The sequence below is a fragment of the Argentina silus genome (genome assembly GCF_951799395.1).
Source record: "Argentina silus genome assembly, chromosome: 11".
NCBI classification, from domain to species: Eukaryota; Metazoa; Chordata; class Actinopteri; order Argentiniformes; family Argentinidae; genus Argentina; species Argentina silus.
The window spans coordinates 12,198,293-12,213,301 of record NC_139665.1 but is presented as its reverse complement, the minus strand read 5'-3'; the positions used below and the strand labels follow the sequence as shown (position 1 = coordinate 12,213,301).

The 15,009-nt window shown below is 48.8% G+C and overlaps 3 protein-coding genes across 3 annotated transcripts in view; 1 reads left to right on the top strand and 2 right to left on the bottom strand.

The window, feature by feature from the left end:
* Nucleotides 1-2,700: 2,700 nt before the first annotated feature.
* On the bottom strand, nt 2,701-5,141 carry neu4 (sialidase 4; the record flags this gene model as incomplete). Its single annotated transcript, XM_083680599.1, has 3 exons — nt 2,701-3,749; nt 4,309-4,564; nt 4,941-5,141. The coding sequence occupies 3 exons, from the start codon at nt 5,139-5,141 to the stop codon at nt 2,701-2,703; spliced, it is 1,506 nt and encodes a 501-aa protein (XP_083536725.1).
* Nucleotides 5,142-8,231: 3,090 nt separating this feature from the next.
* wdr53 (WD repeat domain 53) lies at nt 8,232-11,605 on the top strand. Its single transcript, XM_083680909.1, has 3 exons — nt 8,232-8,257; nt 8,886-9,390; nt 9,683-11,605. Exons 2-3 carry the CDS (start codon nt 8,902-8,904, stop codon nt 10,424-10,426), a joined length of 1,233 nt encoding a protein of 410 aa, XP_083537035.1. The 5' UTR covers nt 8,232-8,257; nt 8,886-8,901; the 3' UTR covers nt 10,427-11,605.
* Nucleotides 11,606-11,905: 300 nt separating this feature from the next.
* The window catches only part of srprb (SRP receptor subunit beta), a 4,421-nt gene continuing 1,317 nt past the window's right edge, over nt 11,906-15,009 (bottom strand). The window contains exons 5-7 of the mRNA XM_083680914.1: nt 14,127-14,263; nt 13,589-13,643; nt 11,906-13,461 (exon numbers count right to left, since the gene is read on the bottom strand). Of these exons, the coding sequence (XP_083537040.1) occupies nt 13,251-13,461; nt 13,589-13,643; nt 14,127-14,263 (403 nt within the window). The 3' untranslated portion in view covers nt 11,906-13,250. The remainder of the gene's footprint in view (nt 13,462-13,588; nt 13,644-14,126; nt 14,264-15,009) is intronic.

Genomic DNA, 15,009 nt, shown 5'->3' with positions numbered 1-15,009 from the left:
AGACCCAGCTGCACGCTCTGTTTGTTTCTCACTTAATCTAAACAAACCAATCCTCTCCTTTTAGGTTCCTCAGTTCCACTCACGGAGCTGTCCTCAGTCAGGATTGATCTGCATTACACTTCACACACCAAAACAAAGTTCCACAGTGGGCGTAGCCATGCGGCGCGTGCCTCTGAAGTAGAGACAGGGCGCTCGTTACCTGAGATTCCACAGTGACTGTTCAATCAGCAGAGGGAGGTACACCTGGTGAAACCTGGTGAAACAGGTGAGGTCAATATCAGTAGTTAACAGGTAGCAGCCTCCACTGGTCTGTGATGCCTCTAAGGCTCAGACAACCTACACAGCCTAAATAACCCCAGATAACCTCCCCCATGCCCTGACACCACACCATGCAGATTTATTTTTCCATACTGAACACTTTAACAGAGAGAGAGAGAGAGAGAGAGACTGACTGACTGACTGACTGACTGACTGACTGACTGACTGACTGACTGACTGACTGACTGACCGACCGACCGACCGACCGACCGACCGACCGACCGACCGACCGACCGACCGACCGACTCACTCACTCACTCACTCTCCATTTGACTTGAACTGTAATCTGACAGACATTGACCAGTGACCACTGACTTCAACTAGAGGAAAGCCCTGAAGACAGACACACACATAACAGGGTCTGTGAGTTCCATAAAGACCTACGTAAAAGATGACAGAGAAACACAGAGGGACACAGGGGTCACTACCAATCTTCCGCCGTAGATTGAAGACCCATCTCTTCAGACTACATCTTAACGGTCCCTCCTAAAGACCTCTTCACCCCCACTACCCCCCTGTACAAGTTTCTCTCCTGTTAATAAATAAAAAAAAAAAAATTCTAGCATTGTGACTGCCTATGGCCCCTGGTCTGAGCATTGATTATTTTATCTTATGATGACTGATGGATAGATGATTCACTTACTTAAACAAATGTATTTGTTGTAAGTCGCTTTGGATAAAGGTGTCTGCTAAATGCCATAAATGTAATGTAATGTAATTGAGGAACGTACTCAGATATTGCAGTAAAATGGCTAACGCTAGTTGTAGGGCTGCTGTAAGCCCCAGGACTTTACACTGATTACATGACCTCCACCCAAAATGGCCTCAAAAAACGATTCTTGACTGAGAGCAGTTTGAGATATTACGCAAGACCAAAACAAGCATGACAGTGTCATTAGGACATGTGATTACACCTTGAAGCTCGCTCAAAATCAGGAAGATAAAGCTATTTTGAGCTATTTTTTGGTTGTGCTTAGTGAGTGGGGTGTAGTGACTGTATGTGTATGATCTGTTGATTGTGAATCCCTCCACGACATGTAAGAGAAACAAGCTGCTACAACAACACTGTGTTCTTTCTGTGATGCGTACCAAACCAGTATTTCAGTATGCTAACCTAACGCACAGTTTTGTAAATACAATACGCAGCAATAATAGACGCATGAACTTCACATTCAAAAGAGAGGAAGAAGCAAAAGAAGCAAAAAAAGGTCATTTTCGGTCTTTAATGACACTTCCTGGATAGGTTATGACACTTCCTGGATAGGTTATCACACTTCCTGGATAGGTTATGCAACACAGAGTTCCAGCATATCAGGGTCATGGTCATCCTTTTTCCCACCATGGACATCCCTCCATCTTGAATAGTTCAACACGAAGAGAAGTCAGACTCTGCACTTTACTTTAACTATCAACTCACTTATTATGTGTGTTCTATTCATTTATACATCTAATCATTCATAAAGGAATTTATAAATCAAGTGTACTCATGTCAAAAAATACATTTATTTAATTGTGTTGAGACACAAGATAATAACAAATGTGGATAGAGAGAGAGAAAGAGAGAGGGAGAGAGAGAGAGTGAGGAAATAAAGAAGGAATTAATAAAGATGAACAAAGTCTGTGTCAATAAAAAGAGAAAAATACAGCAGAGAGGAGAGACGTTCTTCAGCTGAACAAATCATTTTCCTCCCCCGGTCCTCAAGCTTTGGGGTGTGTATCAGTAGCCCTGCAGTTATTCTTGCCACGTGGAGACGGTTCCATCCACCCAAGTGAGATCATTAACCTCTCAGCCATACAGTTTTATCATACAAGCTTCTGTAGGGTAAAGAAGGCCTGGATGGATTTACAGTGCTTATCCAGCAGGGGGCAGACATAAACCTCGCGTTTTCCATGGATTTTTTTTTTCGAGGAAACGATCATCACAGAGGGGTAAGTAATCACATACTGTAGGATAGATCTAAAATACCAGAACGGAAATCATTGACACTCTGTAGCCTGTTTTTACACAGGGTACACGTAAACACAGAACAGAAAATGAAGCGTATGTTACAAGCGGTGGTGTTCACAAGGCAGGAGGAAATAGGCTAAGCACGCTAACTGAATGTAACTAGAACAGAACTCATCAGCAAAAATAAAAATGACTGTTGAACACCATTTAGAGAAGTCTGTGTGTGTGTGTGTGTGTGTGTGTGTGTGTGTGTGTGTGTGTGTGTGTGTGTGTGTGTGTGTGTGTGTGCGTGTGTGTGTGTGTGCGTGCATGTGTCTGTGTGTGTGTGTGTGTGTGTGTGTGCGTGCATGTGTCTGTGTGTGTGTGTGTGTGTGTGCGCACGTGTGTGTGTGTGTGTGTGTGCGCACGTGTGTGTGTGTCCTATCCGTATACAGCTAAGACACAGTGCAGAGACCACACAGTGTCCTCCTCTTCCTCCTCCCTGACTCCAGCCTCTCCTCCCTGGGGTGTGTCGTGCCGTGAGGCCTCTGTGTCGTACCGTAGACGGTCTGTGTGTCCGACGTCCGCTCGCCGCCACCACTGCCACCGCTAACCTCCGTGTTGCGGGGGAGGTTGTCGATGAGCTCGTAGAGGGTGAAGATGCTGAAGGAGATCTCGTCGTAGGCCGTCCTGGTGCCGCATTCGAACAGGCAGGCGAAGGCCACGGCCGAGGGGGCCTCTGCGGAGGGCAGCTCCAGGTAGGCCAGGTCCGAGTAGGCGCTGGGGCCCTCGTAGATCACCCAGGGCCCCGACCAGCTGTCCGGGTCGCGGGGGAACAGGCTCAGGTACACCCCCAGGTCCCGCCGGGCGCCGGGCCACGTCGGGTGAGAGTACACCACCCAGGTGGGCTTGAGGAAGTTCTCGGGGGAGCTGCTGGGGGGGGTGGAGGTGGTGGTGGAGGTGGGGGTGGTGGTGGCGGGGGTGGTGGTGGTGGGGGTAGGGGTGGAGGGGGTGGCGGGGGAGGAGTCACCACCACCAGGCTGAGCCCTACAGGTGGTCCAGTGTCTGGAGCGGGCGGGGTGAGTGCGGGAGTGGAGGTGGATGGGGGCGGGGAAGCCCACCACGCTGCCGTGGCAACCGTTCCGGGGCTCCAGCAGCCTCTGGACCAGCTGTCCGTCCTGGAACACGGCGCCGTCGTCCAAGCTCAGCGCCTGGACCCTGCAGCCCAGCGGGCTCCGGGCATTGCAGTAGAGCACGCTGGTGCCGTCCTCCTCGTCCACCGACACCATCTGACACTCCACGCTCTCCGGGCCCGGCACCGCCTCGCCGAAGCGCCAGGTGCGGCCGTGGGTGTCGCTGTGGAAGCAGAAGGCGTGCGGTGTGGTCTGACACACCTGGCCGAAGCACTCCTTGCAGTCGATGTGGTAAGCATACGCCGGGACCAGCAGACGGCCGGACTTTAGCTGGATGCCGTGGCCCGGGCCCAGGGCGAAGGTGGCCCAGTCTGAGGAAGGGGGGGAGGAACAGAACCGCGACCAGAACCCGGACAGGAGATATTATTCACTGATACAAGTAATGCAAGAATAATAAGGCATAGCCACAGCACTCCAAACTTGAATAAATAAAGACAGGAAAGACGTGACCTCGAGAGTGATTGGTCAGCTGTACGCTGCGTAGCACCATGAAGCTGCCGGCTACATGACACCTCACCAAGTTCCTTCTGGCCCGATATCTGTCTAGAAACCACTATGGCCTTCTGGAAGTCATTGCAACCCTCCTATATCCGATCAATAAAGCAATCCCATTCTATTTGTTGAGCATTTCTTCCAAAAGGGAAAGGGAGAGAGGAAGAGCTGGCCTGGGTGTCTCTAGTCTAGTCTGGCTGTCCTCCCTGATTGACTGAAAGACTGACTGACTGACTGACTGACTGGCTGGCTGACTGACTGACTGGCTAGGATTCCTCTGGTTGCTGGTATCTGGCTCAGGAACACACTCATATTCTAAAAAACAAATTACAGTCGCCCAAACCCAGCCTATAAGCTTGCCGTGACCCCCCCCCCCACCTCTGATAGTGTCTCCTATGACCTTCCTGGTGAGGTCGGTGACGGCTCCCCAGGTGTCCCCGTGGTCGTTGCTGGAGACGAAGCAGAGGCGTGTCACGTTCTTGCCCGTGACCAGCTGGTAGGACTCGGAGGTGTGGCCTAGCACGGCGATGAAGAACAGGAAGAGCGTTCCTGTGAACTCGTCGTACACCGGGCACGGGTTCATGGAGCGGTGGCCTGCCAGACGGGCCGTGCCCAAGACACGCATGTCCTCCCACTGGGAGAGAGGGAGAGAGGGGGATGAGGGAGAGAGGGGGATGAGGGAGAGAGGGGGATGAGGGAGAGAGGGAGAGAGGAGGATGAGGGAGAGAGGGGGATGAGGGAGAGAGGGAGATGAGGGGGAGAGAAAAACAGGGGGATGAGGGAGATGAGGGAGAGAGGGGGAGAAGGAAAGAAACATTCTAAAGAAACATTGAATTAAAGTTGAGAATCTCTACTTTAATCTCATAGTCATTGTTTGATTTCAAATCCAAACAAGAAAAAATGCTTCACTGTCCCATTACTTACACAGGGTACACATATCTGCATACCTCCCTTCCTTCCCTCCTCCCCCTCCCTCCCTCCCTCCCTCCCTCCCTTCCCTCCCCCCCTACCTCCACGTAGTTCCTGTAGAAGGTGCCCTTGCGCATGACCAGCAGGTGTGCCTGGGCGTCTGAGGGGCTGAGTCTCTCCTCACAGAAGGCCAGGAAGGTGGAGGAGCGGGCCAGGTAGAGCAGGGCCGGGACGCGGTACGTCACCCCGCTGGCCTCCTTACGGAACAGGGCGGAGCGCGCCGGGAAATACGGAGACTTCATGGTGGTCTGTGCGTGTGTGTGTCTCTGTGTGTGTGTGTGTGTGTGGGGGGGGGGTGGGTGTCTGTGTGTGTGTGTGTGTGTATGCGTACGTGCGTATGTGTGTGGGGGTGTGTATGCGTGTCTGTGTGTGTGTATGCGTGCGTGCGTATGTATGTGTATGTGTGTGTGTATGTGTGTGTATGCGTGCGTGCGTATGTGTGTGGGTGTGTGTATGTGTGTGTGTGTGCGTATGTGTGGGGGTGTGTGTATATGTGTGGGTGTGTGTGTATGTGTGGGGATGTGGGTGTGTGTGTGTGTGTATGCGTACGTGCGTATGTGTGTATGTGTGGGTGTGTGTATGTGTGTGGTTGTGTGTGTGTGTATGCGTGCGTGTGTATGTGTGGGTGTGTGTGTGTTTGTGTGTGTGTGTGTGTGTGTGTGTGTGTGTGTGTGTGTGGCACCACACAAGTCTAAGTCTTCAGATGAGCAGAGGCTCCTCTGCACCTGTTAGCTGGTGAGAAAGAGAGTGAGGCTGAGATAGTGAGCAGTGTGAATGTCACATCATGCTGTCTGGAAGAGAAATCCAACATACAGGGAAGAGTAGTCCTGCAGAAAGGTTCAGTGTCTAGTCCAGAGAGTCTGAGTCCACAGACAGAGTAGTCCTGCAGAAAGGTTCAGTGTCTAGTCCAGAGAGTCTGAGTCCACATATAGTGTAGTCCTGTCCTGATGTGTCTAGTCCAGTGAGTCTACGTCCACAGATGGTGTAGTCCTGTCCTGATGTGTCTAGTCCAGTGAGTCTACGTCCACAGATGGTGTAGTCCTGTCCTGATGTGTCTAGTCCACGGAGTCAGACGTTGATCAGTAGGAGAGGGACAGTAACACACTTCAGCAGCAGAATTCCTCCCCATCCCACTGCATTCTTCCAAAGGCCACTGTCTTTAGGGACGATTGTGGACCAAACTATGGCATTCATTTTTTCTTCCATTTACTCACCTTCTATCCCAAGTTTCTTTGATTCTTCTCATTTGCCCCCCCCCCCCCCCCCACACACACACACACACACACACCACCCCCCAAACTAAACCAAACCTCCACCCCTCTAGTCTCACACTCACTTTCATTGTGCAATTCAGAGTAAAAAGGCAAAACACATCTTTGTTCCAAGACCATCGGAAACATGGCCAAAATGTCAAAGACACCGAAATGTTCTCAAACGAAGCAGCCCCCAATACAACCCCAGTACTTCAGCTGAGCAGCACATCTCTGCCTACTACTGAACATTTTGTTTCATTGTTCATCCTAAACGTTTCACGTCTTCTGGAGAACAGCACACACAGTGTCAGGCTATACGCTGCCATCTGAGGAGGCCACAAGCTGTGTCGGGCAAGCAAGCAGGGAAATGTTCCACACTTCAGCAATTTAGCATTTCACAACTTTACCAGCAATTTACCATCCATTTCTGACATACTTGACACCAACTGCTACGGAAACCTTTAAAATTCAAAGCCACGGATGTGAGAAACATCAACGTCGACGAACAAATGGATAGACGCATAAAAATACAAATAAAAGGATACTTACAGTCAAGTCTTTTGGTAGAGAGGACGAATCGAGCTCTGTGAGAACCTATGTGTCAGCATATGAATGCATTTTGGGTTGAGAGTGTGAGAATGTGTGTGTTTGTGTGTCTTTGTGTGTCTGTGTGTGTGTGTGTGTGTGTGTGTGTGTGTGTGTGTGTGTGTGTGTGTGTGTGTGTAATGGTCTACCCTGTCTGTTCTCCATTCAGTGTGTCAGGGTGGCATTTAGTGCATTGACCCAGAAATGGGCCACACTCATCAGAACTGCAGCTTTGTATGAATCAGCGGACAGCGACTATTGTGTTGCCATTTGAGCCTTGTAGAGAGAGAGAGAGAGAGAGAGAGGGAGAGAGAGAGAGAGAGAGAGAGAGAGAGAGGGGGGGGGGGGGGGGGAGTGAGTGAGAGAGTGAGTGAGTGCGTGAGTGAGTGAGTGTATGTGTGTATGTGTGACTGTGTGCGTGTGTGTAATTTGCAGAGACCTCATTTAGTTCATTGCCAGCTTCATGTTCTCCTTAGCAAGTCCTTGTCACAGAAAGCAAACACTTTGATGCTCTGTCTCCTCTGACCAACTTTGTGTTTGAGCCAACTGAATTATTTCTGCTGAATAATCTTGTATTCAATCAGCCTATATGAGTTACTGTTCAGTTTGCTTTAAAGAAAGACAGGATTTAGCAGCAATAACAGATTGTTTTCTCAAAGATAAACAGTAGCGGATCTGTTTTGTTGAGGATGCTAACTATAATTTCACTTTTTAAGAAGATTGAGTTTATCAAAAGAAACAAGAAAGGGAGTAGGCTATGGAACTTTGTTGAATGTGCCTTCTATACATACTGTATACTGCATACTGTATGCTCAAGCATTCAAGTTTGATGGTAGCCTATATGGGAGGGAAACCATAATGATAATGATTTTTTATGGCATTTAGCAGATGCCTTTATCCAAAGCGACTTACAGCAAATACATTTGTTTAAGTAAGTGAATCATCTATCCATCAGTCATCATAAGATAAAGTAATCAATGCTCAGACCAGGGGCCATTGGCAGTCACAATGCTAGAAGAATGAGAAAAACTTGTACAGGGGGGAATTGGGGGTGAAGAGGTATCTAGGGTTAGGGTTAGTACAGGAGGGTAGTGGGGGTTCAGAGGTCTTTAGGATTTTACTCGATATACATTACAGTTATAGTGAACTCTCGAACTGTAATGAATACAATTCATCTTGGGAGAGAGCACAAAATATTTGTTATCGTATTGTTTCCAGTGACTACATACGATGAGTGGTTTTTTTCAACCTTGTCGCGCACAACCCTGATGCCCCACTTTGAAAACTCCTTCGTTCACTGGTCAGACATATACAGCATGAACAACAACACCTTAGAAGTCAGATGGTCCTGTCTTATCCTTTTAAAATACATTAAATTGAATTGACGACGGTAAAATGCTCTTTTGGTTGAAATATCATTTCTTATGGTCAGTTTTCAGACAGTTGGAGCTGTCAGTCAACTACCCGTCTGATGTCATCAATGTGCGACGTTGAAACAGTGCTGCTAACGCGTGTGTGAGGTAAGGTTACACATGATTAGCAATTTATCGGAATTTCATTCGGCGTTGCTGTGTTTAGTGGTGTTTCACAGCAATGGTTAATGTCATATGCCTTACCATCATAACTGACATCAAGCTAGGTTTACTGATCATACAAGAGTTGATTGGCTACCTGCTAACGTTAGCTAGCTGACTTACAGCATTGCATACACATACAGCTTTATGAAATGCAGTATTTTGTACAGTTTAGTTAGCAGGTGAAGGAATAAATAAATGCACCTGATGCACAATTTACCCGAATAACTGCTGGATACCAGCTACTGTATGACAACTGTGAACTGATTAGATCAGAACAAGTGAATGTTGTTTTGTTGGCCAAAATTACAGAAGCGTATTGTCTGACTGACAGGTTTGGGACTGACTATACAGTCTTCCCACTGTCGAAATGAACCTCGCTAAAATTAAGTTGAGTGGACTTCGATTCCACTCTCCTCTCCAAGCAGACAATGCTTCCTTCCCTCCCACCTTCCTTGAAGTAGCTAATCACTGATCTGTCAGTCGGCTCTGTCTGGGAGAGGCAGAGCGTTTCAAAGTATTTGTACAGGGGCTACCGTCTCACTTTAATGGTCTACATTTTCCTCTCCACCAGGTGTGCTCATGTTAGCATGGCCAGGCGGTGGTGTGAGGGTCACTCCACGCCCGTGCTGTGTGTGGGGGCCGCCGGGGGCCCCGAGGGTCTTCTAGCCTCGGGCTCAGAGGGGGGGGAGGTGACCGTATGGACGCAGGAGGGGACAGTGCTGGGGCGCCTCCGTCTTCCTAGCGAGGAGGACGTGACGAGCGCTGTGTTCTCGCCCGCGGCGCCAGGCTTGCTGTACGTGTCTCACGGAGAGACAGTGAGTGTACTGGACCCACGCAGCCTGAAGAGGGCGGTAGAGGAGCTGCAGGGAGCCGGGGAGGAAGAGATCAACTCTGTGGCCCTGAACGAGCTGGGCTCGGCCCTGGCCCTGGCGGACGACTCCGGGGCGGTGAGGGTTCTGGAGCTGCCGGGGGGGAAGGTGAGCAGGACGCTGCGCAGACACACCAACATCTGCTCCTCCGTGGCGTTCCGACCCAACAGACCCAACAACTTGGTCTCTGCCGGACTGGATATGCAGGTGAGGGAGGGAGGGAGGGAGGGAGGGAGGGAGGGAGAGAGGGAGAGAGAGAGAGAGAGAGAGAGAGAGAGAGAGAGAGAGAGAGAGAGAGAGAGAGAGAGAGAGAGAGAGAGAGAGAGATGCTCAGTGAAGTTTGTATATGGGGGGGGGGGGGGGGGGGGTTGGGATAGATCAGCTTTGAAAAAAATTGAATTTTCATTCTATTCCATATATATATAGTGAGAGAGTTAGTATCGTAGGGATATCGTGCCTCATGTGATATCGTGCCTCAGGCTTTTCTGTCCTCACACAGGTGATGCTGTGGAGCCTGCAGAAGACCCGCCCTCTCTGGACCCTCAACCTGCAGGAAGTGGCGGAGGAAGAGGAGAGGCACCAGCAGAAGGCCGGGCAGCTCTTCAACCCGCCTCTGGCCCACTGCGTCTCCGTGGCAACCTGCGGCAACGTCCTGGCCTGCGCAGCCGAGGACGGCCGCGTGCATCTGATGCGCGTGGGCGCCGGCTCCAAACTGGACCAGCAGGGGGCGCTCAAGGCCCACAGCCAGGGAGCCTCGCAGGCCCACTTCCTCAGCTTCCTCTCCCACCCGCACTGGCTGGCCACGGGGGGAAACGACGGCTTGGTGGCCCTCTGGGACCTCAGCCGGCACCCGGTGGTGGCCGTGGAGAGCAAGGCCAAGACACACGTGGCGGCAGCAGCAGCAGCCCACCGCAGGAGGCCCAAGGCTAGGGTTAAAGCCAAACTCCAGGCCCAGGCTAAGCCGAAGGCCCAGCCTAAGGCCCAGCAGGGGGAGACTGAGAGAGAGGGGGGTGAGGAGGAGGAGGATGGGGAGGGGGAGGGGGGGTTGGCGGAGGAGGGCAGCAGCAGCACAACTGATACATCAGCAGACACAGAAGGGGCGCTGAAGGGAGGTCCCAAATTGAGCTTCAGCCACGGGGACAAGGTGAACTGGGTCTGTCCTGCTCTGCTGAGGGGAGAGCCTTGCCTGGTGGTCGCTGACCAGAGCCCTAGTCTGACTGTGTACTCTCTGGCTGGCCTATAGCAACATCCAGGCTGCTTTACTGTGGTTTCTGTCGTAGTACCGGTACCTATACCTACTGCCTGGGCTTAGAGGACATGCAGTCTGTTTGTGTGCTGCCTGGCTGGTCGACAGTACCGTCAGCCTGTCTGTTCTCTTAGATCTGAGGTCTCTCTCAGACCAGGAAATAGGACACCGTTGCCGTGTGTAGCCTTCTAGGACCGAACCACTTCCAACCAGAGGTGCCTGCTAGCCAAAGGAGACAGAACCATGTCTTCTCCAACAGACGTTCTCCTTACAAGGGCCAAAACACTCAGGACCATCTGGGTCCATCTCAAGGCCGGGGAGGGAACGGGGATACTTAAGAGACGCTTGAGTTTATTTAAGGTAATTTTCCTGAGGGAATTTATATGTTGGTGTGTGAGTGGTGATGGTATTCTGTCACCAGCTGGACTGCAATGTAGGGTGTGTACTTTTGTAGGGTGTGTGGGCTTTTGAATGATTCCTTCATTTATATTACTTACTTTCCCTATTCTCTGCTTTTAGTTAAGTCTTATTGACAGTGTGAAACATTGGGCTCCAGTTTGCACTTGCAAAAAAGTGAGCAAAGTCGGCCATCTTTACCATAATATATCTAGTAGACACAATGAGAAGTAATCCAATGGGAGTTTTGAATACTGCAACTAGCTTTTGAATAATATGCAATGCATTTCCACACTGCTTACTAAAACCCTGGTTGAGTAATGACCGTTTTCTAAAACACTTTGTTACATGGTATTCTGAGGTATTTTCTGCTCTGCTCAGCGCTATTTGCACGGTCCATTGTAATGTCCATTCATTATTTTGATACGTGCCAGGTTTTTGCATAGACATTTATACTCACAATGAGTATCTGCAACTGGTAAATGGATGTAGGAACAATTGATAAACTGATTGATAATTGATGTAAAAACAATACATGAAACATTGCTTGATAATAAAATGGTTTGACTCATCAGTGTGTAATTGAATCAGAGACCCTATAAAAACTGATAACAATATTTTATAAAAAAATAAAAATAAAAAAAAGATATTCATTCTGAAATCACAGGAACTATTATCCTTGCACTCCGATGAACTCACCTCAACTTATTGTGTGACTTGAAGACATTTTTGCATTTGAGCAAATTTTAGGTGTCAGCAAAGGGGGTGAAGACTTATTGACTCAAGACATTTCAGCTTTTCATTTTTAATTATAAATGTAATATTTAATTTCTAATAAATCATTTTCCCTTTGACATTATGGGGTATTTTGTGTAGATCAGTGACATTAAATACATTTAATAAGTACTAAGTAATAAGTACATGTAAAGTCAGGTTGTAACACAACAAAGTGTGGAAAAAGTGTAGGGGGGCACTGTATATGCACACATTCAGCATGAAACACCTGTGGGTGGGTGTCTGTGTGTGTGCATCATCACCATCCCAAATTTGCGCTCATGAAGAAGATCACTAAAACTCTGATATCAGCAAATTGATTTTATTTACAATCTGAACGCATGAAAAACACGGCTTACTCTGTCCCACACATTCGTAGATGTAATGTCCTCAGTCTGCTCTGTAGCACAGTACCAACTCTACAAACAAACAAACATCAGTATTATTCTACCAACCAAACCAGTCCAGAAAAGGCACAGAGCTGACTTTGTAATACAAACAGTTGTGTGATGCTATCTGGAGGATATCTGAAGGTCCAGAAGTGATCGACCTGACCGCATCCCAACTGTAGGTGGCTGATGTCATAGCAGTCGCAGGTTTACAAACACAAACAAGCCCACTCATTCTGTACTTCTCTGGGCTGAGTTTCCTGAAAGCTTCCTGGACTAAAGTACTGCTTTATTTCCTTTGACCATCCAGGCCCACACCCCTACGAGACCAGCAAAGTTCTTCATTTAACTCATTGTGTTCGTTCACGCGCAGAAGATTGACCTGAAAATATATATATATATTTTTTTACAATCGTTACTCTGCCACAGCTCTGATGCTTGATTGTCGGGAGAAATAAGTCCTACTTAAGCTACGAAGCTTTCAGGAAACACGCCCCTAACTTAAATAGAGAAGAATCATTCAGATCTCTCATTCAAGGTGGATTGCAGTACATTCGGATCCATTATATTCTATAAAAAAAAAAGAAAGGCTATCATGATTCAGAGTGAGGTTTTCAGTGCTGCGTTTCCTGACAAAGCCAACCGACACCGTCTGAGCACACGTTACGAAAGAGACCGCCGCTGGTTATTCGCTAGCAGCGTACACAGCAAAAACACCCGTCGTAAACAAGCAAAGCAGCGTTTATGTATTTATTTTCCAAGTCTCTATTGATCTTATCACGTTGACGTGTGACACGTTTGCTTTCGTAGCGAGTTGGTGAAGGTGGTGAAAACGGCGTCCGAAAATCGTCATGAGAGACGTTGGGTAGGGAGCATCTCAACAGAGCAAAATGGCCTCCAGCTTCTTCTCCTGGCTCTCCTGGTCCTTGTGGACCTCTCCTTCAGCACCGACCTGAAAAAAACCTGGAGTAGGAGACTCCCGACAGACATCCACCACCATACTATCTACCCACTGTGTGGTTTCAGATGGATGTTAAAAGGACCCGAGCCTAGGGAGCCACTTCAGAGTACTGAGATACTTTTGATATGTTGAAACAGAGGTAAGGGTGAGGGTAACCCGTGGAACCTAGTCTAAGGTCTGTTTGGAGTTTTCCACCCGTGATGAACAGTGTTAGGGATTGACAGAAGGGGTAAACTGGTGTGAAATCTGAGGCTTGGGATGACCTCTACCCGGAGCAGGACAGTGGTGACGGGAGATCCTTCTACAGCTTGGCCAGGCTCTTCTCCAGGCTGGCGATGTCCGCCTCCCCGTCCTCCCCCTTGTTGCCGCGGACGCTGCACTCCAGGAACTCCACCCTCATGGGCAACTGGCTGAATTCAAAGTCCTTGCCCTTCTTCCCCAGGTGCACGGTGGGGCCCGCCGACCCGTCCTGGGCACTCAGGGCCGCAGAGCGCGTCACTCTCAATGTGTTCCTGGTGGAAACAGGAGACAACGTTTAGTGTTCGCCCGGGTTCCTTCTCTCGTAAAATCACAGCCTCCGCGGATGTACAGAAACAAAACTAAAACACGATGTCTTTTGTTCACAGACAGATTACTTACAACTCTTTCTCGAGCTGCTGCTGAATCAGTTTGGCTGATTTCGCCATGGAAATATCTAGAGAGAGGAACAAATGTTAGTGGACAACAGTATAGCAAATGAGTTTCACATTACAACATGAAATACAAAGGCTATTGGCTAGAATAGAATAGAATAGAAAAAGGCCTTTGGTGGTGTGGTGTGGCGTGGGGTGGGGTGGGGGTCGGAGGCAGCTGTAGGCACCAGCCAACGTGATAGGGATGAGTGAGTAGGGAGAGGTAGGTTGATGGTGAATATGGAGGTGTAAGGTTAGAGGGGTTATGGAGTGTTTGAAGAGGGAAGCTGTGGCCTGGGGTGGCCCAGTGGTCTAGCACCACGGCCTACAGTGCACTCATACGCCCTGTCGGCATGGGTTCGAATCCATCCATACATACACCTCTCCTCCTTACTTTCCTGTCTTTCTCCACTGTCTCTGTCCAATAAAACTGAAAAATACCAGAGTGGGACTACCACACTCCAAAAAATAACATTTAAAAAAAAAAAAAAGGCGTCATACCTTACCTTGCTTGTTGCAGGCCACCAGCAGAGTCGGGGCGTTCCTGGAGACCACGGCGTCTGTCAACAGGAAGTACAGGAACTCGGCCACATCACGCACCTCCTTCTGGAAGATGGCGCTGTCCACCACAAACACGATCGCCCTGCAGAGTGAGAGAGAGAGAGGCAGATGCGGCAGATGTGAGAGGGGTGACAAATACACAGCACGAAAGACGGACAAAGAAAAAGAGATCCACATGGAAGTCTTCCTTCCGGGAGACACAATCTAGCTGTTAGCCAATCTAGAAGCTAGCGAGGGTGACATTCTCTCTCCCGATTGGCAAGTCGCTTAAGTGTCAGTGAAAATTAGCCTAAAATAAGAGCTGATCCCTATTCTGATCGTGTCGCCCAATCGTCAAATTGCCCAGATCACCAGATGTACTCCACCCTATTTTGTTAATATTTTGCAAATTTCTTGTCAATATTTGATATTGTTTTTTTATGTCCATGCACCAACCTCACCAAGTCAATTTCCTGTATGTGCAAATATACTTGGCCAAATAAAAGAATTCTGATTCTGATTTCGCCGATGTAGAATACATTTCATCTCCTATTCATCACCTTCCAGGTAGGAAAGACATGAGATGGACACTTCCTTCCTTATCGATCACCATGGCACCATCGCTTCAAGCCAAAAAGTGATGGATTGTACAGGTGATGTACACTCACCGGCCACTTTATTAGGTACACCTGTTCAACTGCTCGTTAACGCAAATATCTAATGGAGTAGGGGATATTTTCTTGGCACACTTTGGGCCCCTTCGTACCAACTGAGCATCGTTTAAACGCAATGATGATGCTATCATGTCAATATGGACCAAAATCTCTGAGGAATGTTTCCAGCACCTTG

Coding starts and splice junctions, on each gene's coding strand:
- wdr53 (XM_083680909.1), top strand. CDS start 8,902: ATGGCCAGGCGGTGGTGTGAGGGTCACTCCACGCCCGTGCTGTGTGTG. Junction 9,391..9,682: donor CTGCCGGACTGGATATGCAG/GTGAGGGAGGGA, acceptor GTCCTCACACAG/GTGATGCTGTGGAGCCTGCA.